General features: G+C 38.7%; 1 protein-coding gene across 5 annotated transcripts in view; it reads left to right on the top strand.

Annotated features, from left to right (window-relative positions):
- The window catches only part of KIAA0513 (KIAA0513 ortholog), a 56,035-nt gene that overhangs the window by 17,647 nt on the left and 22,337 nt on the right, over positions 1–16,051 (top strand). For 4 of the 5 annotated variants that reach the window (XM_031950182.1, XM_031950183.1, XM_012540345.3 and 1 more), the window contains exons 3-5: positions 13,413–13,902; positions 14,273–14,372; positions 14,521–14,594. In XM_031950182.1, the coding sequence (XP_031806042.1) occupies positions 13,574–13,902; positions 14,273–14,372; positions 14,521–14,594 (503 nt within the window). In that variant the 5' untranslated portion in view covers positions 13,413–13,573. Of the gene's footprint in view, positions 1–5,623; positions 5,670–13,412; positions 13,903–14,272; positions 14,373–14,520; positions 14,595–16,051 lie in introns of all 5 variants that reach the window. The other variant, XM_031950185.1, reaches the window with a different exon arrangement.

Genomic DNA, 16,051 nt, shown 5'->3' with positions numbered 1-16,051 from the left:
GTTTGAGAAGTCATTTGTCCAATGGGATTTTTTTAACTGCTAAGAATACTAGAGCTTGCCTTGGGATTTAGAAAGATTCCATTTCTATAAAAGGAGAATTTAGAGGAACCTGTTCCAAGGTGAGAAACCAGGACATGAGATAGATAAATCAGGGTTGTAGAAATGTAGAGGCAAGGATGATTACTGACACCTGCATTGATCTGAGAAGGCTTTTATAGGGATGCACTTATCAGCTCCATAGTATGAGATCTGTTCAGTAGGAATCTCTGATAGAAAAATGAAGTCAGAAAACAAAAATAAATATATATATATATGTATATATATATATATTATGTGTGTGTTATGTTATCAAAATTTAAATTATTAGGGATTCAAAGAAAAGCAAAAAAAAAAAATCTAAACGTAATAAACCTCTCTTCTTCACACTCCCCCCCCCACCAAAAAAAAAAGGAACAAAAATAAAATTTGCCCTGCTCTTAAGGCAGCTACTTGACATAAAAGCTTGAGCTTGAATCCTAGATAAACTAGGTGTCTAGGAAAATCTCGGAATTCAAACCTTCAACTACTTACTAGCTATGTGACCTTCTCATTTTTCTCACCTATAAAATGAGGGTAATAATTGCACCTATCTTTCCAAGTTGTGGGGATCAAATGATTATGTTTATAAATAAGTATTTTGTAGTTATATGAATGCTAGCTATTAAGAAATAGGGCAGGTAGCTGATGCAGTGTATAGTATGTACAGTGTTTAGAATTGTATAGAAATGGCACAGTGTATAGAATGCCAGGTCTGGAGTCAGAGACTAATCTTCCTGATTTCAAATCTGGCCCCAGATATTTAGACTGAATGTATATTGCAGTCATTTCTGCTTTGAAATTCTGCTTGCTTCACCTCTCATATTTGAACTAGGTACCAAGAGATTTTTTTGCCTCAATTGCTACCTAGCTTTAATCACTGAATGGGTGTTGCCTCAGTCAGACCGAGGCCTGTGAAGACTTGAGCTGAAAAAGGCCAAAATCTCATCGAATCTCCAGTTGTCCTACTCTTGCACTGCTCTCGCTCACTTAAATTCACTTGTAAGTTATGACATCACCTCACTAATGTTCTCTTTCAGAAAGAAGGGTAAACAACCTTGGGCAAGTCACTTAACCCAGTTTGCCTCAGTTTCCTCATTAAAATCCAGATCTTCTGCCTTTACTCTTCTCTTATTTTTAAAACTTTCAACATTCACCCTTGCAAAACCTTGTGTTTTTTCACCCTCCCTCTTGGGGAGTTATTATTGGAGGAAAAAAAAACATAAAAGTAGCAGAAAGGCAGTGAGGGAACTATGGCTCAATTCAACTGGCTGAGTCCAGTTTGAGGGCCCCAACCCTGCTATTAAACTCAGGTAGGAAATGATGCTTCCTTCCTCCTGCTCTCTTCATAGAATCATATCTTTTCTAGAAAGCTACCTACTTCCAAGAGCAATGGGAGATAAAACCAGTAAAACTTCCTGCTGAGCCAGGAGCTATTCACATCATTTGCATGGTCTAATTAGGGAGAAACACAAACATGTTGCCTTTCCTATGGCCATGGAGGTTGAAGTAATCAATTGGGTTACACCATTCTCTCTATGGACTCCAGGAACCTGCCGAACAGGAAAAGTTGTGGGATATGAATTATTCTAAGGGACTAGAAGTTCAGGAAAATCTACAATGGGAGGAGATAGAAAAGAGAGTTTAAATAATTTGAAAAAGCTGGCTTCTGAGAAACATGGTGATCAAAGGCTTGCAGGACCTTTCTGAATTTTACTAATGGACTGGTAAACCTGTAAGATGCATATTCAGAAGATTTAAACAATATTTGTTATATATGTCTTTTTATAGATAAAACTGAACTTGTGGTAGTCATCTAAACAGGTTCTCCAATCTAAGTCTCCTGCTTTGCCCATCATCCCAGACTGCCAGACAGATTAATATTGGGGAAGGCCTTGAGCTAGCTAAGGACTTGGTTTTAAGCTTGTAAACAGTGAGGGGTCAGCAGGGGAAGGTAATGGTATCCTACCTTTCAGGTTAAGCCTTTGACTTGAAAGGAGAAAGGAAATAAGCATTTATTAAATACCTACAGTTAATAGGCACTGTGCTAAGTGCCTTTATCTCATAATCCTCACCACATTTTTGGAAGTTGTGTTACTATTCCCTTTTTACAGTTGAGGAAACTGAGGCATACACATGAAAACCATGATTCTGAGAAGGGTTCATAGACTGCCAACAGGACACACAAAAAGTTAAGCCTTGATGGACCTCCTGGTTCCAAGTCTGTGATTTTGTGATTATAAGCAGCGCTACTCCCTTAGTTCCCACAAGGGAGTCCTGTGCTTTGGAGCAAATCCTCACAGTTGGGTAATTTTTCAAGCTTCTTTTTATGAATGATAATAACAGCAGCCCCTATTCTTCAGCTGGCTTGGGGAAGTTAATGAAAAGCAGCAGTTATCAGATTCCACCTCATTTCAGCTAAACCAAAGGGCATGATGGTTTTCTCAGGAGTTCCCTATGATAAACAGAACAGCTGTGGGATGGGAAATGAATAACCAGATGCTTATGATTATGTGTGAAGTGACTTTTGAGTAGTTCAATCCTGTGTTGAGGAGACTTCTGAGAAGTCGGTAGATTTCAAAGAATTAGACCCCCTACCATTTGTGAGCATAGCAGGGGTTGGATTTGTGTTTTTGTCGACAATTCATTTCACTATATATAACCTCAATTTCCTCATCTCTAAAATGAGTATGGGCTGGGTAATTTCTAAGATCCCATTCAACCCTTTAATTTTATTTTCCGAGTGGCCTTTCTGCCTCTGACCTAAAACATAGAAATAATTTTTGTTTATAAGTAAAATGGAGAGAATTGCAATTTAGGGGGAAGTCAACAGTGATTAGCTGAAAAAGGTCATTTTCAGATAGTTTGGCAGTTGACTTTAAGGGAAAGTGAACCAGGGAGTTTAGAATCATTCATTTAGGACTAAAAGACCTTTGGGCCTTCTACTCAAAAAATGGGGTCAACTCGGTGTGACTTTTTGACCCCATTTGGAAATTTCTTGGCAGAGATGACATGGTTTGCCATTTCCTTTTCTAGCTCATTTTATAGATACAAATTTGTTTTTATATATATATATATATATATATTTTTTTTTTTTTTACACACACATACACACATACACACATACACACACACACACACATATACACACATATACTTCATAGAGTAAATTGAGGCAAATAGGTTTAAGCAACCAGAGTTACACAGCTAATAAGTGTCTCAGGCTGAATTTGAATTTTTTTATGAATGTTTTCCTGACTCCAGGCTTTACTGGACTGCACTAACTGCCCCATTCTCAGGAAAATGAGGCCCTAGGGATTTTGAATGACTTGTCCAAGGCCAGTATTGTGTGTCATGATGATCCTGGCTTTGTCCTTGAGTTAGAGGACAAGGTTCCAAGCTGTTATTTTTAGTAGTGGTTAGAGGGGAACTTTTGACTTACTTGTAGGGAGTGTTATTATCCACATTTTACATATAAGGAAACTGAGGTCCAGAAATACTTAAAGATATATGACTAGTAAGTATAGCAGGGCCTGGACTCAAACACTGGTTTCTCAATTGCCAGGCCCGACCTCCTTCCACTATTCTTTCATTAATCACTCTAGCCCTCATTGAGCATACTCTTCTGAATTTTCCCCTTCTCCCTTCATGCATAATTGAATCCTTAATTACATTTTGCATTGTTTAGATATTGTATCTATATATACTCTCTGTAGCCAGACTTTGAATTCCCATGATGGTAGAGGCCATGGCTTACTAATTCTCAACAATGCTAGACTTAACCTTTTTTTTTTTTTAAAAGGGATTAATGATTTGCCAAAGGTCACACAATTAGTAAATGAGGTAGAATTTGAACTCAGATGTACTTTATCCACTGTACCATCTAATTGCTAGACTTTTTTTTTTTTTAAATAAAATATCCTTTCCTTTCAAATGTGGCCCTAGTTTTCTAGGGTTTGTGCTGTTCATGATCATGTCCAGATTGAATTCATATAGTCTCAAATCTAGTGCAAGTATAAAAGAATTAAATATTGTGGAAATTCAAAAGGTTATTTTTCTTCTCTACTTGTAAAATTTGTACCCTTTAAACAAACAAAAGTGACATAGGTCAAAAATACAGAAGAAAAATTGCCTTTACAAAAGGCCAACTCTCATTTAACTTGAGAATCTTTCATACAAATTTTTAATTTTATTGTGAAGATTTTAAATTTTATTTTATTATGAAGATTTTGATGATTAATTGCTAGATTCTTCTTCTTCTTCTTCTTCTTTTGCTGAGGCAATTGGGGTTAAGTAACTTGCCCAGGGTCACACAGTTAAGTGTCTGAGGCTAGATTTTACTTCAGGTCCTCCTGACTTCAAGGCTGGTGCTCTAACCATTGCCCACCTAGCTGCCCCTACTTGTTAGATTCTTAATAGGTGTTTCAATTTTTGTTGATTGAAAAAGCAAATGACGTTGCAGTATTATTATAGTTTCTTTTCCTTAGAACTATGTCATCCCTTTCTAGGAATAAGATCACAGCATGTAATAGGTGTAGGATCTGGTTAAGACACCATATATTTGCTTTGTCCATCCAATAGGGTAGTAGCAAACACCTACCAGAAGGCTGGTGATTATTGTTTTGAAAAGACTTGCTGGGAGCAGTGAGTCCTGACTATGAAGACAGGGACTCACCATTCAGCATAAGGATTGACATCTAGAAAGGGACAACTAGGTGGAACTCTGGGCTTAGAATCGGGGGAAAATTTATCTTCAAAATCTGGCTTCAGACATTTAGTTGCTGTGTGACCCTGAGCATGTCAATTAACCTCATACCTCAGTTTCCTCCTCTGTAAAATGAACTGTAGAAGAAAGAACTAAAACCCACAAAGGGTCATAAAGTATAAGACATAACTGAAAAGGTATGAATAGTAAAGTCTAATCCCCTCATTTTTAGGGATAAGAAAATTTAGATCCAGGTAAGGAATGGGACTTTTCCAACATCATGCATAGTGGGAAGCAGATCTGGGACTTTTGTCTGTTTCCTCTGGCCCCAAATCAAGTGATTCTTCATTCACTTTGCTCTCTTGGAAGCCCTAGTTTCCTTCAAAACTCAGTTCAAATGTCACCTTTAAAACTTTTTTGGTTGTTTTGAACTTAAATACCAAACGAAATAAGTATTTTCTTGTGCCCAGTAAAACAGAAAAAGAGGACTTTACATGAAACACGATTCCCATTCTTTTCTTTTTAAATATATAATAAATTTGATAAGTAACTTTCAAAGCTGTCCTACTTCTCTGGGATTCTATCTGGCCTTTCATCTGTTCTCTTTTCTGATTTAAAAAAATGCTTTGATTTTTCCTTATTTAAACAAAACTATCTTATGCCTACCTCCTTTTCCACTCCATCTCCTAAACTGGTTGGAAAGAAAAGGAAAACAGATTGCTGTTTTTGCATGTATTTGAAAAAAAAATACTATAAAATGGTGATTTTTTTAAAAAAAATTCTATATTGGCGAGCTCCTAAAATGTGTGTTTCTATCTGCACTCTATGTCTGTTTTCTTCCAGGCAGAAGATGGGATACAAACTTCATTTTTGGAATCTCCAATTCATGGTTGGTTATTGCAGTTTTGTGTAGTTGCTGTTTAAATTATCCTAGTCATGCTACCTTTTCTCTGAAACCATCTCTCTTGTCATATCTTATATGTTCATGCCATAATTTATTCGGGGCTCCCCAAATGATGGTCCAATACTTCTCTGGCTACTTTACACAGCCTCCAGAAGTTATTGGAAGTTATAGAGCAATTTCCATTTCAAGCCAAGTACTGATAAATGGGTCATTCAGTATACCAGCTAATACAGCCATGGAAGTCATAGTAAAAATCAATTGGATAGAAATCATAGAAAACACTTAAGGGTTTGGATGACAACAATGGCAGCCGTTTCCTTAACCATAACTTTTGCTCCCCTCCTTGATCTCTTGGGGTACCTGTGTTAAAGGGGGTTCTTGGCAAAGGTCATGGAATTTTGGCACAATATTGTGCACAAACAGGTGCCTCTACAGATGTTCAGGCCAGTACACAACTTTCCAAACATACTAGTAAACTAGACCCTCTACCTGAATTTCTTTTTAATTTGTTGAATTTTGAATTTCACAGGGACTGCCATTTGGATGGCAATCATTTCACAGCCCCATAGCACTCCAGATCTGAAGCAGAAGCAATTATCACCCGGGCAGAAAGCAATAAGCAGGTTTCTTTTGTTAGGAACTACTGAGCTGAGCTAGTCATCATCTGATAGAAACTGAATTGAAAGCTCTCATTGTGGTTTCAAAACAAGAACTAGGAAACAACATGGGGTATATTTTTAATTACAGCTTTTAATGGCCTCTAACCGAAAGGTTCCGCAGTGTCCTGGTTTGGACAAGGATCCAACAGCATCATTATGTAAATGTTCAGCCCAACCTGGACCCCACAGGCAGGGTTACTAATGTTGTGGTTTCACTTGTGACAGGAAAGGGGAAATGGGAGGGGAAGAGGTTTGGAAGGGTAGGGAGAGGAATTACAGGGGGGAGCATCAGTGTGTTAACAGATGCCTATGGGCACTGCGGGAACAGCCAGCTCATTGCTGATGCTAATTATTTGTGGCATGCAGAAGGAGAGATGTGGAAGTAATTTTTCCTCATGATTGGGAGGCCCTGCTGGAGCAAGAACCGTTGTTGGGGAGAGTGGGCATGGAGAGGCTGATGAGGTTTTTCTTAATTTACATATTGGCCTTCTTGGCTCAGGTTCCTAATGGGATGTTTTCCTAGCGTGAGCAAGGCTTCCAGAGTCCCAGATTCCCTCTTCCAGGAAGCGCCACTGTTCTAGGCTCAGGATGTAGGACAGGAAAGGACTTTAGACATGACTTCAGTGATACTTTTGGGGCTCAGAATTTTTTTTAACAAATTATTGAAGCTCCTAAAGAGTTTTGTTTATCTGAATTATGTTGGAAAAAATTAGTTTTGATTTCCCATATTCCCTGAGTCTCAGGGATCCCAGAAAGTTAAAAATGTTTTAATTCAACCTCTGTTTTATAGAAGAGAAAACAGGTCCAGGAAGAAGGGAAAATGACTTGTCTGACTTCAGGAGTATGAAACAAAATCAGAATTTGAACCACAGTTTACAGTTCTAAATTCAATGTATTTCTACTTCATAAATCCATTTCTTAAGCAAAGGGAAATAATGGAACATAAATCAATTTCATCTGCATGTAAGAAGTCATGGGAAAGACAGCAAGGACTTGTGATCCAAAGAGATAAACCAGTTATGTAATGAGAATGAAAAATAGGAAATGATCAATCCAAGGCCTGCAAAATAAAATAAATAAATAAAATATATTATAATGTTAATATGTGGTTTTCCCAGGTGACTGGGATTCTTGCACTTCATTTAGGAACCCTGTTTCTTTTTAAGGATGACACTATTGGTCTAGATAATTCCATTCATTAAAAAGCCAGGCCAGCTTTTGTGGGTTGTCCCCTCATGGGGTCTCATAACTGATGGGGAATATGAAATTATGATTTATTCTTTTTTCTAATGTTTTATATTGTATTATATTTTATCTTATATACCCATATGCTAGGATCATGTAAAATTTTTTCAGGCAAAAAGGAGTTATGAAGAGGCCCTGAGCTGTAGGATGTCAAAACAGGAAAGTAACCTCAGAACTTAAATTGACAAAACTGAAGGGGACTAATTGGAAAAGGATCTTAATGTGAAATCCCAATAAATTCTTTTTTCATATTGAAAATCCAAAGATGGACTTCACCTTTCTGACACACAGTGATCTGTCCAACATTCCAACTCTCCTTTTTGCATATTTATAGATGTCACAAACTTCTGCCCTTTGTGAATTAACAATCCTTTCACAAATCCTCCAAAAGAAGTCCCGCTAAAAAGGGCTAAAGTACTTTATTCTATGTTGTTGCTATGTTATGCTATGTTGCTATATATGGTTAAGTGACTTGCCCAGGATCTCATAGCTAGTAAAGTTTGGAGACCACATTTCAAATTGGCTCCTTCTGACTCCAGAGCTGGTGCTCTATTCACTGCACCACCTAGCTGCTCTGTCTTCATTTTTATAAATGAAACTGTCTCCTCCTGTTTAAGTCACATGTCCTCATCATCTTTCATAAGACTTCTCACATGCAGATAAAATTGATTTATGTTTATTGTTTTAATTATTTCCCCAAGCATTGTATAAACAAAAAAAAATGCCCAATTCCAAAAAGCAATCCAATTATTGTACTTGCCACCATCCCCTTATGCCATTTTCCTATTGATGAAAGCAACAAAGAGCATGGGCTTCTACTTTGACATGGACTCATCAGTATTGTCCACAGTATTTATTATTGGCTTTGCTGGAATTTGATGTTATCTTCAGTTATGCAAATGGAGTCATTTTGGAGATTGCTCTTTTGTTTCTGCTTTTTTTTTTTAAACATCTTTCCTGTATTCCTGTATTTCTTATTTTTAGTATTTGTTCCTTATAACACAACTAATATTCCATTATACTCATGTACCACCATTTTTTTAGATCTTCCTCTACCACTGGGCACATTTGTTTCAGTTTTGGAAGAGCACATGTTCTAAATAGTGTTGCTGTGTGTATTTTTCTCCAGATGGGTCCTTTCTTCCTATCATTAATATTCTTAGGGTAAAGACTTAAAAAACTACATCAAGGAATGGGTATATTTTTCTAATTTTCAATTTTTCAAGAATTTGTCTAATTCAATGAAAAGAAGTGATTAAAAACAACCCAGGATATAGAATTATAGTATATAGTCATATCTACTGTATTAAGTGTAGTAAGTAGGGTTATAGGATCAAGGAGTTGGGCACATTTCTTTTATTGTAAAATAGATGGGATTCAGTGAAAATGATAAACAGTGTCATAAGAGCAAGATGGGAAAGCCTATTTGACAGTTCATGAGGAAAGTGATTGCCAAGTCTAAAATGATGATGACAACAAAGATGATAGCTAACATTTAAATAGCACTCACTATGTGCCAGACTTTTTGTGACTCCATTTGGGATTTTCTTGGCAGAGATACAATTTTTTTCTCCAGCTTTTTGATGAGGCAACTGGGGTTAAGTGACTTGCCTAGAGTCATAGAGGTAGGAAGTATTAATGTCTGAGTTTGGATTTTAACTCGGGTTCTCCTGTCCAGGCTTTATCCAGTGTACTATCTAGCTGCCCCATATATTCTCCAGCTCTTTTTTTTTTCTGACAGATGAGAGGCAAATAGGGATAAGTGACTTGCTCTAGATCACACAGCTAGTTAGATTTCAACTCCATAATGGATTCTCAATGCACTGTGCCACCTAGGTACCCACAGAGACTGTTTGGCTGAGTTTTCTTAAATTTAAAATAGGGCTAATAAAAGCACCTACCTGTAATGCTAAAATTAGCTAATGTTTGTAAAATCCTTTGTTAAAGCAGTATGTGGATGCTATTATTATTCATCACAAAAAATAAGCATAACCAGGAAAAATGAATCCACATGGTGGCTATGCCTCAAATGGTTTCAGCCCATGACCTTTGCATGAGGAGATAGGTACCATGTTTTTTCATCACTCCTGGGAACATCCAAGAACACTTTGTAGCTCACAATATAAATATGAATTATGTGTGTGTACAGCTTGGCTTGCACAAATACTTTGCTCCCGTGGGGGACATATTCTTTTGTCCTTGGGAACACGGAAGAACAAAATAGGGCCATCACTCAGCATTGTGGCTTATGGCTGGAAGCTGTGGCCCACAAATGTGGAGAAGGACTGATGATCCTTCCCTTGGCGTTGACCATCCCCTAAGCTGATTCTCCAAGGCTGGCCAGCTGTGACAGGGAGGTGGGACTTTGGCTGTTCTGAAGTGGTAAGAAAATCAGAGTTACAGCAGATTGGTTTCTGATGAACCAACCTCCTCAGGGATGTGGCTGAGCCATTGCATACCGAGCAATCTGGTATGCAATATTTCCCACCCAGGATGCCACAATATAGAGAGCCCTGCAGTAGTTTGTGGGTGAGGAAAGAGTAAAGGAGAATACCAAGAAATGAAGCTGGAAGGATATTGCTACAGGAAAGCTATAGCAATGGAATCATTACATAGAACTATGGTTCAATCCCTCCTAACCATTGGGAAGTTATGGGGCAAGAGGAGAGTTTATAGATTCGGACTGTATGGTAAGCATCCTTACCATACCATTCGGACTGTATGGTAAGCATAACAGAAAGCATCCTTAGAATGTAGGATGGCAGGGCTAAAAGGGACCTTTGAGATTACTGGGTTTTAATAGAGAAGGATAATTGGCTTAAGAAAGGACATTAATAAATGCAACCAAATTAACTGTCTGGCTATAGGTTTTTGTGAAAGAAAATGAGGGTTAAACATGGGAGATTATGAAGTTATGAAGATGGAAACTGGATTACTGGTTTTCAAGGGCCTACTCTATGTCAGACCCATTAGTTAGGTCTTCTGGGAGGGGAGATAGATATAGAGATAAATGAGTCCTGGTGTTTCCTAGCTCCCTACTTCACAAAAGAACATGGCTGTCTCATTCTACAGGAGAGATATTGAGTTAGTTTGTCTTCAATGAGCATTTATTATTGCTATGTGCAAGAAAGGGGAAGCTGGGTGATAAAAAGTGGATAGATTACCACATCTGGAGTCAGGAAGACTCATCTTGAGTTCAAATATAGCCCTAGACACTTATTAGTATGACTCTGCATAAGTCACTCAACAGAGATAAAACTCTGCCATTGAGGAGTTTATTAAATCCTCTTGAGGAGACAATATTGACAGTCAATAAAAAATATAAACCAATAATAAAAGTTGATGGAGAAGAGCACTGAAAACTAAACTTGACTGAGTTCAGTATTGGGTGGCTATCTTGTTTGGTCTGGGGCAAATAGATAGTGCTTGTGTCTAAATTACCATAAGTGGGTAACAAAGATTCCTTACTACACTATAAGCTCTCAAGGTAATAAAGGCTTATCGGGTAAACAGTTTTTATTTCAACCCACGTCATTTGTAGAAAGTACAAGGGATTCACAGAAGCCCATAAACTGATATTAAAAAAAAAAAAGAAACATCCTTAGTAACGCATAAAAAAGGGATTTGAACTCATGTTTACCGTTTGAGCAATTCTCCTACAAGGTCTTCCCCAGTCCTCTGAAAGATTTATGGTATCATATTGTGGATTTGTCTTTCCTTATAAGGCAAATGCCCTTTAGTGCTATTAAACCAGCAATGCCCTTCCTATGAGATATATATTGTCCAAATAACTCACTGTCCTAAGAAGAATAAGGGTGAGAAGAAGAGAAGCAAGGTCTCAATTTCTTGCAGCCCATGTCCTTTCTTCTCTTCTCCTTTACATGACATTAACTATTAACTGGTCCTTTAGCTTCAAATAAAGAAATTTTCTCTCTCTAGGAAGATCTCATCTCTTGCACATGGGGTTATTCTCAAGATCATCCCTAAAGCTGAAGGTGCCCAAGAAATCTCCCTCTAGCTAAAAGGCTGAGTTCTGGGAGCATCCTATTTGATCTTATTTGAGATATTTTATAGGCTAGATTTTCCTGGATTCAAAGTCGGCTGTTCTGCAGTAGAAATTACTGTAGAGCAGTAGGAATTAAAAAAAAATCCTGGCAGGATGATGAGTTGGACAGGACAACAAATAAGCAAGGAAAAATGTAGAAAAAGTATAGAAATATAGGTTGGAAACATAGTGATATAGAAAGCTTCTTTGTATACAAGAATCATTCTTAGAAGAATTGTGAGCAAGGAAGTGACACAGCAATCTATATTATGGGAATATCACTTTGGCAGCTGGGAGGACGGATTAGAGAGGAAAGATGTGAGGCAAGAAAATGAGACTAGGGTGGTAGCTATGTGAGTGTAGAGAGGGTGATGGAGATAAGAGATACTGCAGAAAGAATAGACGAGGTCTGGCATTGTGTATGGATAGTGAAGGAGAGAAAGGTCAAATATCACTCTAAGGTTGCAAACAGGAAGGGTGGTACCCTCAATAGAAATAGGGAAGTTAGGGAAAAGGGTAAGTTTTTTTGGGGAAACCAATGAATTCTGAGTTTAGATGCCTAATTGCCTAATCCATTTGGACATACTCAATGGATATTCGGTGTTATTTTGTATCCCAGCACTTAATATGGTGCCTGCAACCCAGGAAATTATAAAGGCTCATCAAATGTATGTGTCTTTCTTTTTTTTAACTCTTTCTGACTCTGGGTCACTTAGCTGCCACTAGTGAGTGAGTTAGGGAGTGAGACAGCAAAAGATAAGGAGGAATTAGACTGGAAAACTAGAACACATCTGTGCTATGAGAATCTGAGAGTATCCAGGAGGCTGGTCAGTAGTTTTATAAGCCAAAGAGGGATTATGGCAGAAGAAGACTGAGAAAAGACTGTTGGAATTGACCATTAAAATACTCAATGGTAACCTTGGGGAGGACAGTCTCAAGTGAGTGGTGAGGTAGGGAGACCTCATGATAAGGGAGAAGCAGAGGAAATAAAATGCAGATGGATTTTAATAAGTTTGGTTATGAAGAGAAAGACAAGCAGGATAATAGTGTAAGGGGATGACAGACCCAAGTGAATGGGAATGGCATGGATTTGTGGGGTTTTTGGGCTTGTTTGTCTTTTAAAGGAAGGGGAAGACCTGGGCACTTTTGCAGAAAAGATGCCTATATGTGGGAAAGAGCAGGATCCCAGAGGAAAAAGGAGAGGAATGGGATAAAAGGCACAAAAAGAGAGGGTATCCTTGTTGAGAAGTAGCTATCATTTGATGGTGACAAAATCCTCAAGAAATAGGTGCTATTATTTCTATTTTACATGTAAGGAAACTGAGTCACACTGAGGTTAAGTGATACTAGACATCACACAGCAAGTTTAAGGCAAGGTTCTGACTCAGTTCTTCCTGACTTAAATCCAACACTCCATCTCAATAAGGAGTCCTCTTGATAGCATCCCTATGAGGAAGGTAGCGAGTTTCCCAAGATCACACAGTTAGAAAGCTAGATTTCAAACACAGTTCTTTTGCATGTCTGCACTACTCTATGTCCAATCTAATGGTTTGTTCCTGCGACTGATGTCCCTATTGAGAGAGGTCAGCTCATACAAAGGGTGCACTTGGAAAAAGTCTTACCATAATTGTACACTAGAGAATGGTTTAATATTCTTGGATTCTATACATTTTTCCTTAATTTTTAACTTAAAATTCTGGAGTTTCTGTCAAGTAAGAATTATTGGTAGTGTAATTAGTAATTATTGATTTGTTTTGTCTATTTGTGTTCTTCTTCCAGATGCCTTAGGACAACATGAGGATGTCCTGTGAGTCCTGTGCTTTGTAGCCCACATATCTCAAGTGACTCTGGTACTCTAGACTGCTGCATTGTTCCCCCACTCCCCCCAACCAAGAAGTCCAGTTGCCCACTGATTGTCCTCTCAGCATCCTATCTGAGCCATGGATGCCCCCGATGCTGCTGTGGCATCTCTGATTGACTTTGACAGTGAGCCATCGACCCTGGCCCCCTCAGAATCACACCCTTTGAAACCCCGAGATGGAAGTAACTCTCTTGGTGATGGGGCATCAGAAAGCGACACCACAGAATCGGCAGATAGTGAGAATGATATGGGGGAGTCCCCCACTCACCCAACCTGGGACCATTATCACCGCTCATCGTCCAATGAGTCCTTCTCTTCCAACCAGAGTACGGAGTCAGCCAAAGATGAGGAGTCTCTGGGACTCCGGGAATTTATGCGTAACTATGTTGAAAAGATCTTCTCTGGAGGGTAAGAAGATATATTATGGGGCAGTGTAGAATTTTAGATTAAGGGCCATAATTCTGGTGTGGAGTCCTACAGCTACTAGCTAACTCTATGACCTTCTGGAGGAGAAAGTGAAGCTGGTAATCTTGCACAGTCCTCTCATTCAAATCCTATTCACTTTCATGCCATGGTCTTATTCAAGAATAAATGCCCCCTTCCCTATGTGAGTAGGTGTACAACAAGTATCTCTCTCTATTCCCTTTTTTGTAAACTGAGGAAGACTATTTTTGATTGCACAATGAAATTTCAAGATAACACAGCAACTTGGTATCCTGGGTTTGTGAAATCCTTTCTCTTATAGGGAGGAATATGATGTGTCTGCCTTTTTTTTCAGAGAAGATTTGGACCAAGAAGAGAAAGCCAAGTTTGGAGAGTTCTGCAGCAGTGAAAATGGAAAAGGTCGCGAGTGGTTTGCCCGATATGTGAGTGCACAGGTAAGAACTGGGAGATAGGGGAAGGGATGCAAGAGAACAGGATGCCTAGAGGAGCAATGGATGTTCTTTCAAGGCAAGCTGCTCAGCAGCCTGGCCCACTCCATAAGGAGACTGACCTCTGCCTCCCTTTGTCCTTTTTCCTGGACAGCGCTGCTATTCCAAGTGTGTCTCAGAGGCGACTTTCTACCGTCTGGTGCAGTCCTTTGCAGTGGTGCTGTTTGAGTAAGTTGGGCAGCTGGTTTAAGATTTTAGTGATTGCGTCCAGTGCCTTTCCTTCTGCTATACTCTGGTCTGTTTTCTATGAAAACTCAGGAGGGGCAGTTTTCAGGAGGCTGCTAGTTATGGACATACAATACTGCTGGAAGCCAAGGAGAAACAGCCCCTCAAAGGGAAACCAGAAACACAGATTCTCCTCAAGGACCTTTCACTTAAAGGGCTGACTCATTGTCATTGACCCCATTGGAAATATGGGGGTGGTAGCTTATACTAGATGAGAAAAGGAGAAATTTGTGATTAAAATAGGGAGTTTCTTAAAACTTAAAAAAAAAGGCCCAGAACTGAATGAAGCCTTTTTCAGACACTGAGTATTAAACAGCAGAACCTATATGGTACCAAACATGCTGCTATTCTCTATTTACATCTTAAAATAAATCTCTGGGGGAAAAATATAAATATAGGGTTAAATCAGGAACTCTGGCGTACTCATTTCTCACTATTTCACAAACTGAACTCAATTTGAAATACTGTCCTAAGCCAGGAAGTTTTCACAATTTCAGCTCTAAGTGTGTACTTTTGCTTTTTTACTAGCCACAAACTATCATAATTCTCCTAATAGATGCCTTTTTAGAAGTAGAGGGGTATAAAGCCTAGAAAACTCCCCATTGCCCTTGACAACAATTGACAACAGTTCTGAAGGCTTCTTCCCCGAGTTCAAATCCAGCTTCACTCCCTGGCTCTATGATCCTGAGTGATTCACTTAATCCTCTTTGCCTCAGTTTCCTCATCTATAAAGTGGTCTGGAAAATGGCAAACCATTCTAGTATTTCTGCCAGGAAAATCCCAAATGGGATCACCAAGAGTTGAACAATAATTGTTCTGATAAATCTAGAATCACCTAAACAGAATGGTAGAGATCAACATTTCTTTGCAACAGAAGGAGAAATTTGACAGTGGAAAGGAGAGGGTAGAAACAGCTGGGGTGTGAGTAAGTTCTTCTATGAGAAGCATTCAGGCTAAGTAATGATTACATGCAGTTGTGCTGCATTCTTCCTGGGCAAAGACCTAGAATTTGTCTCAATTTCCTGTTGTGAAGGGCTTTATATGAGGTACCGCCCAGCCTTCAAGCAAATAGATGCTTTAGAAGTGTTATTTGATGACCTCAGACAGGCATAAATCTTTTTCCACCAGTATCAATTAGTCTCTGCGGGAAGCTTTCACCCCAACAGGCTTTTTGTGAAATGGCTCGGGAGTGGTAGAAAGGGGAGCCTGGAAATTAGAATATTTGGGTTCTAGCCTTACCTAAGCAATTAACTTCCTGTGTGACCTTTTGGCAAATACTCACCTTCCTCACTGGCATAATGAGGCTATTGGATTGAACTTCAATACCCTTTTCATCCCTCTTTAACTTAGGGATTGTAGGAACCTGACCTACAAGGGACCTTAAAAGGCATCTAGTCTAA

This window comes from Sarcophilus harrisii, chromosome 2 (genome assembly GCF_902635505.1).
Source record: "Sarcophilus harrisii chromosome 2, mSarHar1.11, whole genome shotgun sequence".
Lineage (NCBI taxonomy): Eukaryota > Metazoa > Chordata > Mammalia > Dasyuromorphia > Dasyuridae > Sarcophilus > Sarcophilus harrisii.
Note: the sequence above shows the minus strand (reverse complement) of the source record. Positions and strands in the feature narration are given on the sequence as shown.